This window comes from Gadus morhua, chromosome 11, assembly GCF_902167405.1.
Source record: "Gadus morhua chromosome 11, gadMor3.0, whole genome shotgun sequence".
Classification (NCBI taxonomy): domain Eukaryota; kingdom Metazoa; phylum Chordata; class Actinopteri; order Gadiformes; family Gadidae; genus Gadus; species Gadus morhua.
Genome location: NC_044058.1, coordinates 11,968,351 through 11,980,850, shown reverse-complemented (window position 1 = coordinate 11,980,850; position 12,500 = coordinate 11,968,351). Strand labels below are relative to the sequence as shown.

The 12,500-nt window shown below is 47.4% G+C and overlaps 1 protein-coding gene across 7 annotated transcripts in view; it reads left to right on the top strand.

Annotated features, from left to right (window-relative positions):
• The window catches only part of lingo4b (leucine rich repeat and Ig domain containing 4b), a 13,341-nt gene extending 936 nt beyond the window's left edge, over positions 1-12,405 (top strand). The window contains exons 1-4 of one of the 7 annotated variants that reach the window (XM_030369636.1): positions 7,361-7,530; positions 8,208-8,263; positions 8,684-8,816; positions 9,249-12,405. In XM_030369636.1, the coding sequence (XP_030225496.1) occupies positions 9,261-11,075 (1,815 nt within the window). In that variant the 5' untranslated portion in view covers positions 7,361-7,530; positions 8,208-8,263; positions 8,684-8,816; positions 9,249-9,260 and the 3' untranslated portion in view covers positions 11,076-12,405. Of the gene's footprint in view, positions 1-5,481; positions 5,610-7,360; positions 7,531-8,207; positions 8,353-8,683; positions 8,817-9,248 lie in introns of those variants that run through there. The other 6 variants (XM_030369634.1, XM_030369631.1, XM_030369632.1 and 3 more) reach the window with 6 other exon arrangements.
• Positions 12,406-12,500: the final 95 nt, after the last annotated feature.

Sequence of the window (12,500 nt, the reverse complement as noted above, 5' to 3'; positions counted from 1 at the left end):
TTCATTATTTCGTAGATAAACAGTAAAAAAGTAAAGAAATGCAAATAACAAATCGATCAAAGTCAAAAGCTAAAATTACAGCCCGTTTTATTTTACCTCATCAAGGTTGGGGGGGGAGTGACCGTAAGCAAGTTGAAGCCATCTCTCTCCCGTCTCGCCTTTCCTATAACGAGGACGCATATTGCGGTTGAGAAGCGTGTGACTGCCTTGGAACAAAGATCCACCTCGAGAGATTGCCAAGGATCTGAGGCATGGGACTCAGCCAAACGGGCCATTTAATCAGGGGACACTCGTTGATGCAATGGAGGGGGCTATTTGCGTCCCCCCTCCCTTGTTTGATAACCGTTTTATCTGCTCCGTAATGGTAGATCGTGTCTGATCTAGATGAATCCGGTCCAGAGGAAGGAAGGTAATTGTGCTGATTTAAACACAGTGTTGCTTGTTGTCACGGGGGTGAGTGTGCAGACTGGGAGGATGGACCAAGTAATTATTGAGAATGTTCCAGAGGGGTGAGGCAGGCTCCTGGCAGAGTCACACTCCCATTAGAAGAAATGATATTGTGTGATGATAGAGAATTATACTGCGGCACTGACCTTCTTGCAACTGCGGTCGCACAGTAACGTCTCCGTGTAACACAATGTGCATGAAGGATGTGCACATGCACACGCACAAGCAGGCACATGTAATTCACCACACACAAGTGTATGCACACATTTCTCACAGACACACAGACGCAGTCAAACACACACACATATATAAACATTTATAGAAGAACGCTGACTCTTCATACAAACACACAAACAAACACACACAGATACACGCACACACACACACACACACATACACACACACAAACACACACACACACACACACACACATATACACATTTACAGAAGTACACCAACTCTTCACATACAAACACACAAACAAACACAAACACACACACACACACAGACAGACACACAGACAGACACACAGAGACCCACACATGCAAACACATGCGCACACACACATGAGCATACACACATACACCCATACAAACACACATACACACACATACACATGTGCACACACACACGCACACACATACACACACACACACACACACACACACACACATTAAGCATGTCCAAAGACAAACACACAGACGTGATATTATATAATCCCATTTACCGAAACCATTATTTTGCAAGTTCATCAGAAGTTCACTTTTGTACATGGCTGCACCATTGTGCTGTACTACGTTGCTTTTCGACCTATGACATAATTTGCTATTCCCCTTCTGGAGCACTTTTGTTCATAACATCGACCCTTCAGACATCCAGTCCTGGCACTTCTACTATAATACCGGTACTACAGCAGAGTGACTCACAGCCCTGCTCAGCTCAACCCGACACGGACCAGCGAGGCTCTTTTGTAGATCACACAGAGGCTTCTCAGCCTCACACACGCACGAGAACCAAGGCATGAATGAGTGAGTGAGTGCTGCTGGAGGGGTGGGGGTGGGGGTGGTGGTGGTTAGGGTGGTGTGTGTGTGTGTGTGTGTGTGTGTGTGTGTGTGTGTGTGTGTGTGTGTGTGTGTGTGTGTGTTTCTGCGTGGGGGGGGGGGGGGGGGGAGGGAGGGGGGAGGGGGGGTGGACTGCTTCGGGCGGCCGTTGGCCTATGTTGTTGGAATATAATTCTCATGATACCATCCCTCGTTATGCTCATTGTTTATGCACATTACCGCTCTGATGACGTGGGTTAGATGTGGGATCTGCTGCTGGTTTTTTTTCCTTGTCGAGGCGATGCATGGCATGAGAAGAATACTTATTTTTTTCTTGTTTTGTTGGTCGGAAGCTTGCAGGTCCTCACTTCTAAACAAAACATTTGAAGAAGAAAAATTAAATGAATCCGGGTCAGCCTGAGCTATAATTGGATTGTTCCACAGTTATGAAACAAATTATGTCGGCAAATTGTTGGCACAGTGGAAAAAACATGAAATCCAGCATATTCATAGAACTTGTGTAACAAGGTCATAGAGGCATACTGCTGAGGCAGAAAGCATACAAAACAGGTGGACAAGTCCCAGGTTGACTCTCTCTCAGACACAAGATATTAGACGGTAGCCTGGCTTACAACTCCTGAACATGATCATCATACTGTATGCGGTTGCCCGAAAAGGCCCCTTTTCTGTCAGTCACGCTCTGTGCTTTTTTTGAGAAATAGTAGTATTCCAATTGAGATCTTTCTTTTCAGCAGAGATTATATTTCATCATAATGGAAGTATTGGAAGAAATAGTATTAGTGATACTATTAGCAGTAGAAGTCAGCCTAGTAGTCGTATTAGTAGTAGAGGAGCAGCCACAGTAGTGTAGTAGTAGAGTTGATAGTAGTAATAGTAGTATAATATTTAGTATAAGAGGTGAGGGATAATTAGTAAATTGGTTAATTGGTTGTGTGTTGTGTTGATTGCTTGTACAGAGGTCAGTTTATGCAGGCCAAGGAAAGACCAGTTGCCAAAAGCTATGTCCTATGTGTTTTTGGTTTAAGTGTCGTTATTTTTTAATATTGATGCATGTATTATTGGCTAGTACTCAAACATTTTGCGCATGTAAGGCAGTCGTAACAATCATAGTAATTGTAGTGTTTGCTTTATGGGTAAAACCATTGGACTGTTTAAACTCTCTGCCACAGTATAACAACCTCCGAACCTCTCGTTAATTAAATTAACTGATTCCTCTGAATTTAATGAGGTCATTCCCAATCGTCAAAACAACTTTGATTTGAAAAGTAAACGTCCCTACTTGTGTTACAGTTCAAAGCGCACCATTTTGTTTAATCTACCACAGACCTCTATATGTCACCATCATTTGTGACTGTGTGTGCGTGACTGTGTGTGTGTTATTGTCTCCTGTTTCCCTCTGTCTTTGTCCAAGCGAGGTGTTACCACAGAGCACTATTTAGCAGATTACCAGGCCAGCCGGTAAGTGTGTCAGCTGGTGTGAGGGGGGAGGGGGGGGGGATTAAACAGGGGAACTACTACACCCAATCTCAACCGATTTTGTTCCCTGTGACAAAAACAAGCAGTTGACTTGTGTGTTTCAACTTTGATCAGTTGAAACACAGTGATGAAAAACTCAAGCTTTTCCTGTTTATTTTGTGGCTTGAATCTGATGTTCGTACTGCTGTATTTCAACAAAAAAAAAGATACACAGCAATCCTACTATCCAGAGAGTCAGGGTAGTGTAGTGGTCAGGGTGTTGGACCCACTGCCAAAAGCTTCCGGGTTCAACACCCACTCTAAGCAGTCCACCTGAGGGCAAGACACGCCCTGCTGCTCAGACGTACTTCAGAAGTCCGACTCACCAGTAGAAGTGTCTCCTAAATAGTGCAACAGTGTCTGATGGCGTCCTAGTTTCGGAGCGATCCAGTCAAAGAGAGGTATGTGGTGTCTGCATGGAGCGCTGTGACATCTTACAGAGACCCGGGCTGTCTCCATGTACGCTACAGACACGAGGAGCGGCCCACCCAAGCCCAGGGACCCTCTTGCCTGTCCCAGCATCAATCAGCTGCCGGTGGGAAAGTTTGACCCCCATCAATCTCCGCCTGGGCACCTGGGTGGAGCCAGCCTCCGCCCTCCTATCAGCAGCCGCGAGATGAGACGACCTAATTTGTCACGTCGCATCGGCACGGCAACGAGACTAATTCCCTTCGCTCATTTATGAAGGCTATTATTAATGCAGTCCACTGTTTGCACCGCACCTCCTCCCCGCGCCGCTGCCCCTCCTCGCTCTGCGCCGCCTCCCGCCCGCGCCTCCCTCGGTGTGCTTCCTCCTCACGCCGCACCTCCTCCCAGCACCTCCTCCCAGCGCCTCCTCCCAGCGCCTCCTCCCAGCACCTCCTCCCCGTGCCTTCTCCTCCTTACGCCGCTCCTCCTCCTCCCTGAATCAGGAATCGACTCAGTGGAGGAGGAGTAGGGCTGTGTGTGTGTGTGTGTGTGTGTGTGTGTGTGTGTGTGTGTGTGTGTGTGTGTGTGTGTGTGTGTGTGTGTGTGTGTGTGTGTGTGTGTGTGTGTGTGTGTGTGTGTGTGCAGCAGGTTGGGGAGTACGCTTGATGTGAGTCTTGGGGTGCAGCAGAGAGTTTTCTGATGGGGGCCTGTGACTGCGACCCATTTCTGTCTCTGCACGTAACACTTGAGGGAAATGAAAACACTCTGATTCTGACACCAAGGCCCCAATTGAATCTGATTGTTTGTCTCAGTGTGCGCCTTCCAGACTATAGTCTGTCTGTGTGTCAATCTTACTGTCTGTCTATCTGTCTGTCTCTCTTCATCACATGGTTTCTACCACTCCATCACACAGGCATTCACACACACACACACACACGCACACACGCACACACACGCACACACGCACACACGCACACACGCACACACACACACACACACACACACACACACACACACACGCACACACACACGCACACACACACGCACACACACACACACACACACACACAGACACACACACACAGACATAAATAATGACTACTAATGACGGGAAACACATCCAGGCAGCCTTTTTCAACAAGGGCAATTTGCCCATCCAGCACCTTAAATGTGAGGAAATAACCATCCCTTCTCTCGCAAAGAAAACAAACCAACCCAAACAACCGCACGACACCAATTCTTTAAACTGGCAGAAACACAGTCAGTCACACCCCGTCTCGAAGGCTCAACAATTGACTATAATCACGTCTGACACCGACTGCCAGCTTCCAGCCAGAACAACACACACACACTTGCCAAATTTAAATATCCAATCAGAACCCCTACTCCCAACACAGCCACCACCACGCCCCTTCCACCACCACAACCACCACCAGCCCCTCCACCAACCCCACCACCACCACCAGTGCCTATGCAGTGTTTGCATCCATAGGTCAGGTGCTGCAGAGAGAGGTGTAAGCGGCCTTTCCTTATCTCAGCCACAGGGGGATGGGGGTGTGGCGAGGCTGGGAGACAGACATCAGACAGAACAATAAGCTTTTCATACGGGCAGTTAGAGTGCTGTGTCTCGCTACGCTGAGCTATGCTAAGCTACGGCAGGCTACAGCAGGTGCTTGTGTGCACTGTTGTTGACGGAATGGAGTGTAGGTGCATGCGTGGTACACACGCACACACACACACACACGCACGCACGCACGCACACACACACACACACACACACACAGACACACGCACACACACACACACACACACACACACACACACACACACACACACACACACACACACACACACACACATACCAACCACATTCTTTGATCCTCACTGTTGTTCCAGTTGCCCTAATTGGGGATTCAGGCTAGGAATAGCACTCAGTCAAGTGTCCAAAAGTACAGCTGGACTCTGAGCTCTCTGTCAGATGGGACGTGAAGCAGAACGCTTTCCACTAGAGCTGTCAACAACAGAAAATAATAAAGACTCCCTATAGGCTACACAGAGTTCAGCTACAACGTGTGTCTGCCATGTGCACGTGTGTGTTTGCTGTGTAAAACATCCCACACCTATTGAATTGCTCATGGATTTTTATATTTTCTTTTTGGCCTGAGGTCTTGGTTGTCAGTAAGTGTAAACCGTCAGTTATTCATTTTCCGTTGCACTGCTTGCTGCTAAATGTCAGATAAGGTTTGGTTTAAAACTTTTGGCAAGCTTGGGGCGACTTCCATCTCAAAGATAATACAACAGCAATAAATACCACAGAATCTAAACGTTCTGCTGAATGTCTTATCTGAAATGGCATTTCCTCTGTTACGGTTCAATTGAGGATAATAAGAGACCGAAGCAGTTTTCCAGATTTATTTAGAACCTATTGGTGAATGGGAAGAACTTATTTTGAGAAGAATAATTTTTTGAGAAGCAGTGCTTTTTGAGGACATACATGTATTTTATATCAACATGTAAAGCTTTGCGAACTCTCAAAGTTAAAATTCTGTTTAAGTTCTATTTTATGTGGTATTGTTGTACACTGTACGATTTGTTTGGTGGGATTTGTGCTTGGCAGATGAACAAAGGCTGTGAATATGAAAGACTGAGGCAGTAGTAGCTTTAGCGCTGAACACACAACACAATGCTGCGCCCTGCCAATGAGAGATTGTCTGAGCCAAGGGTCCATCCAACCCGCTCCAATAATGCTGTTTGCGTTTGGCAATGTGAGACCGGTGTTAGGTAAGAGAAGGACGCGGCTTGGATCTGGACCAGCAGATGATTTTTCAGGGCGTTTGTTAGAGAGAGACTATTCCCAAAGGCTCACAGCAGACATCGGGTACCGCGGCATCATGTGGATTGTTTGTTTTCCCGCGGCCCTCCTGGGTTGTGCTACAGTGATGAATATTTATAGCTATACGTGACGGCTTCAGTGAGCTGCGTCTAAGAAGGAGATATGTAATAAAGACAAGGTTTCATATAAACAGCCCATGCGTTGAGCGTGGGTGAACAGGGGAAGATGTTAGCTGAAGTGCGCCTGGGAGGATTCTTCCGAGGTGAGTTATTGTGCAGCAGCATCTGAGGCTTATTGTCTTCGGAAACAGAACATCCAGTAAATCATCCAAACACAGAAACACGACAAAAAACAACACGACACCTATACTCTCTGCCCGTAGAGCAGAGTTTTAAAGCATGAGCAAACAACTCAGAACTCCTCTTCTGACATTGAGGGCCCACCCGGCCCCTTAGCCTCCCCAAGCACAGTGCCAGGAAGAAGGGATCGCACATCGCAGCATGCATCACAGGTCGGGGGTCAGCTCTCGTCAGGCTCTAGGGTTGCGACCCCTGGCTGCCATCCAGCTTTAGGACTTGCCAAGGCCAGAGAGCTACAGGTCGGGGGGGGGGGGGGGGGGGGGATGGGATGTCGGGGTTGGCCCTGGGCCCCTGGCAGCTCCGGACTGGATTGTGACATGTGAACGTCATAGATCACAAACACACCTGCCCGACCCTGTCTCTCGATCCTGCATTTGCGGAATGGCGTGCGAGAGGGTGTTGTTGGTGGTGGACGGTGGAAAAAAGTGTGCAGAGTATGGGATTAGCACACGTAATGACTGAATCCCCCATCCAAGAGGAGAAACATAACGATAGAGGCTGGGGGGGAGGGGGGGTGTGAGAATGTCATCAAAGTTCCTACGCTGATCAGAGCAACACTGGTCTGTTATGTCCCTGTTGCCATCCAAAATACTGTGTGTGTTTGTGTGTGTGTGTGTGTGTGTGTGTGTGTGTGTGTGTGTGTGTGTGTGTGTGTGTGTGTGTGTGTGTGTGTGTGTGTGGTTGTGGGTGTATGTGTGTGTTTGGAAGGGGGGAAGGGGGTCATGGTGGGAGTCAGTGTTTGTGTGCAAGTCTTTCTGGGTGTGTGTGTCAATGAGCATAATGGTCAGCAAACAGAGACTTCAACTGCCACAAAGTTCAGCAAGCAAGCAGAGCAACATCCGATCTGGACAACTGCTAACTTTGTGACTTATATCAGAAGAAGGCAATCATGGAAGGCTTTTAATGGGTATTTATTTTATTCTACATTTATTTATCTTCATGATTGTTTGTGCAAATCAAATACAAATCAGATGTATTTTGTATTTTGGTCTATTTGTGCTCTATTGCTTTTCATGCATGACAAACATGTCCATGCATTCTTAGAATGTGTCTGTAAGAAGATTATATAATTTATTATATGGCCAAGGTAGGGTTAGTTTAGTTTAAAATAATCAATATTTCAAACATTCACTTCAGAAAAAACTATTATCTATATGTATTTATATTTTCTCATTCAATTCAGTTAGAAATTGCTTCTGATAGCAGAAAATAAAACATTCTTTAAAACCATCCAAACTATGGAAAATAAACAGGACCTTATCTTCCAATTGTTTGCAGCACTCAATGCTGATTTTTATTTTCATTTTTTTACCAAACAAAAAACACAAGCGTGGATCATCTCAACGCCCTCCCTGTAGGATTATATTCAGTATCCGATGCTTTGCCATGAAAGGAAACAATCAGCAGTCCTCAGTTCTCCCGCTTTGGGCTTATCTGCCGCTGCCTCACAAAGTCACCATTTCGAGGACACTGTACATTGAAACCGGAGCACACCCACTATCGCTTCACTGAACTGACCTATTATTCTCACTATCAATCTCTTCTATTAATATTTGTATGCGCTGTGTATGCATCCATGGACAGGGAGGCAGTGAAGAGAGACAGGCGGGAGGCGGTGACATGCAGCAGTAGGACCACCGGTGGGAGTTGAACCCGGCTCGCTGCGAGGCATGTTGCTATGTGGGTTGCGTGCAGGTAGCCGCCGAACAGCCGTGGAAGGTTTTCTTTGGTAATACGTTCAGTAGGGATTTTGTTGTCCTCAGTACACAGGGACGAAGTCAAGTATCAGCTGGGAACTCTGCTTAATGACTCATACTTCAGATTTCCACCTCCAGCTGTGTCCTCCAAGGCATCCACGCCATAACACTGCTTGGAAACAAGTGTTTATTTAAAAGGTTGCACACTTAAGTGGTAATCCAAAAGACATCTTGTTCCCTGTTCGTTTGTCTTTAATTGATATCTCTCTTTCCCTGTCTTTGTGTCTCTCTCTCACTATCTTTCTGTCTCTGTCTCTCATAATATCTATCAATCTCCCCCTCTCTATGTGTGTGTCTCTTCAGCTTTCTCTTGCCTACAGGCCCTGTTGTAAGACAATGCTGAAAACTGAACCGCATCTCTCCGATGTCCTCAACTCAACCCTGGTTTTAACTTGACTGACTGTGGTTATGAAAATCTGCACCACGCATTACAAGGGTAGGTTTATAGCATTGGTGAATAGACATTAAATGCGCATATTTTCCTGTAAATATACATATTTCTGTTAAGAGCTTATTTAAATGCATAAACTGTAGGTCACCTTTTTATGCAGCCATGATTTGCATCGTTTTTCAATTGTTATTCATTTTAGTTTCAGTGCTGAAGTGCATAACACTCATCCTTGAATTACTCCACTCCAAATGGATATTGTTCAATGATATTCAAAATGTCAGACATTACGTGACATTATGAATGAAGAAAATGTACTTTGATTAATGAAGCAGATTGGTTTTTATTATTATTTCAACTATAACGCTTCGAATATCTTTGGAAAGAAAGCGATGACAGAGGCAGAACAAGAGCATGTTTTAAATTTGTAATACGTAATGTGATACACGAATAATAAGGACTCATGTCACTCCTCCTCAGGAAGGAAGCAAGATGTTTGTGGAGCTGGTCGTCCGATGGGGGGCATGGAGCCTCATTCTGCTGCTCCAGTCCGGGGGGGTCGCCGTGTTCGCTCGGGGCTGTCCGGCGCGGTGCGTCTGTCGCCCGGACCCCAGCGAAGTCAACTGTTCTGGGAAATATCTGACATCGGCGCCAGAGGGGTGTTCGAGTGACGCCAGGCGGCTGGATCTATCCAGCAATAAGATTAAGACGCTGGGACGCCGCCAGTTCTTTGGTCTCCAACAGCTCCAAGAGCTGAACCTCAACGATAACGTAATCTCCATGATTGAGGTGGAGGCCTTCCAGGGGCTGCACAACCTCAGGACTCTCCACGTCAAGAACAACCGGCTAAAGATCATCCCTGTTGGAGTGTTCTCAGGCCTTTCGAACCTGCGCTTTCTGGACCTCAGCGAGAACGAGATCCTGGTCTTCCTGGACTACACCTTCAGAGAAACTGTGAATCTGCAGTTCCTGGAGGCGGGGGAGAACGACCTGGTGTTCATCTCCCAGAGGGCCTTTGTGGGCCTGCAGAACCTGCAGGAGCTCAATGTGGACCGTAGCAACATGACCTCCATCCCCACCGAGGCGCTGTCCCAGCTCCAGAGCCTGACACATCTACGCATGCTGCGGCTCTCCATCTCCATGCTGACCAACAACGCTTTCCGCCGGCTCCACCGCCTCCGCAGCCTGCAGATCTCCCACTGGCCGGCACTGGACACCCTTGCCAGCAACAGCCTGATCGGCCTCAACCTCACCTCGCTGGTCATCAGCAACTGCAACCTCAGCGCCGTCCCTTATGCCGCGCTCCGACACCTGGTCTACCTGCGCTTCCTGGACCTGTCCTACAACCCCATCACCGCCATCCAGGGCAACCTTCTAGGGGACCTGTTGAGGCTCCAGGAGCTGCATCTAGCGGGGGGGAGTCTCCTACGAATAGAGCCTGGGGCCTTCAGGGGACTGGCCTACTTCCGCATGCTCAACGTGACATCCAATCAGCTCAGCACCTTGGAGGAGAGTGCCTTCCACTCGGTGGGTAACCTTCAGGTGCTGAGGCTGGACGCCAACCCCCTGGCCTGTGACTGCCGGCTGCTGTGGGTGGTGCGGCGGCGGTTGAGACTGAACTTTGACGGACGACAGCCCACCTGTGTGTCCCCTGAGGCGGTCCGGCAGCGAGAGTTCAGGGACTTTTCGGAGAAGGAGCTGCCCAGGATGTTCACCTGCCGGCCTGCCCGGATAGCCGACCGAAGGCCCCAGGAGTCCCGAGTGGAGGAAGGCACCACGGTGCTCTTCTCCTGCAGAGCCGACGGGGACCCGGCCCCGGCCATCACCTGGATCTCCCCCAGCAAGGCTGTGCTCAGCTCCACGGGGCGGCTCAGGGTCCTGTCCAACGGGTCTCTGGAGGTCCGCTTCGCCCAAGTGCAGGACAGCGGCGCGTACCGATGCGTGGCAGGGAACGCGGCCGGGAACGAAACCCTGAGCGTCAACCTGCAGGTGAAAGGCTTCTCCCGCAACCGCACCCTGACCTTCTACTCAGAGGAGGCACCGTACTCCCAGGCCGCCACCACCAACTCCTCCGCTCAGATTGCCAAGCCGTATCCGTTCGACGCCAAGACGCTGGTCATCGCCACCACCATGGGGTTCCTGTCCTTCCTGAGCTCGGTGGCCATCTGCTTCGTGTTCATGTTCTTCTGGAGCCAGAGCAAAGGGCAGATCAAGCACACTGCCACCATCGACTTTGTTCCCCGCTCCTCCATGGGGGGAGGGGGCGACGGCGCCGATGCAGGCAGGTTCACCATGAAGCTGATCTGAGGCGGAGGGGGAAGAGGGGATCAGAGGGCGTTTAATGAGAGGAGCGTCTCCGGGAATTACAGGTGCTCCGGAGGGACAGTTGAGGCCATTGAGCTCCACATCGAGAAGGCTGCGGCCCCCATCAAGAGGCAAATTAAAAGGAATTTGTGTTTAATTGCGGTGCACACTTGAATGAAGATCACTTCACTAGAAATGTAATTAACGGTGAATATGTGGGAGCAGGTCTGTCTCATGTTTGCTGTGCTTATATTGATCTTTACTTACGGAAAATAATGAAGTATCCCCTTAACTGTCGCATGTAGGATTTAATAAGAGAAGCAATGCTGTCTTCATAGAGTTTGGGAGCATCACATGTGTTGCATGGCAATTAATGTTTAACTTAGCGTAAAATAATCAACCTGCATAATCATATATAAATCTAGTGTTGATTCATCTGCTTTCTTTGACGAGTGGTCTGAGCTGCCAATGCAGACCGAGGAAGTACTACGCCCATTGACCTGAGGGTCAAACTCTTTCTGCCTAGTCGTGCTCGATCACTTCAGACGGTGTCCAGTCAGCACTCAGGCACTCTCTCACAAGATAACAAGACGTTGATTGATAATGATATGAGGAATTGAGACCGTAGAGTTGCCAGCCATTTACAGTACATTTGGATAGCTGTCTACTTGGCTTGGTTATTTGAATGTCAATTTGACGTATGCATATCGGTAATATGTATATGGTACACTGATCCTTTGAGTGGGTGATTGATGGCATACTGCAAAGTATAAGGTATATCTCATTGTATATAAGAAATCATTGAATATAATTTCATAGGTTACGCATTTCATAATTAATGCAGTTTTTTAACAAGACAACTTTAAACTTTTTTTTAAGGATTTTAGGACATTAGAAGAATTACATGCTGTTTTTATGTTTACAGGCCCTTACTTTTATGATTTTTTTTACTTACAGATTTGCGAATATCACATCAAATGCAGCACTAACAAAAACAAATGTGCCTGGGCAACATTGTCATCGTGTAATCATTTCTATCTTGTATGTGGCATACAGGTCAAGGGCGTTTTTGTACAAGGGGTTTTATTCTCTCCATTTGTTGAGCTCTGAGGATTACTAATCCTCACCAACGTCACACTCTACTCTGGACTAAAGAAAAGGTGTGGAAACGGACCGGCACACCAACACTTTGTATTGCCAGTGGAAAAAAGGAAAGAAAGATCACGCAATTAACGCTGTACAAATATTTTTTTTCTTTTGCAATTTTCTTCAATTTCTAAGTTATTGCTTGATTGTTTTTTTTATTTCAAAATATTAAATGCTTGTATTTCAACTGCCTCACGTTTATGTTACGATACCAAATGAGCAAACGATTCTATCATGGGCTCCGATCCTTCAAGGGCTCTGTTTGAAGCTTCTTGAACAACT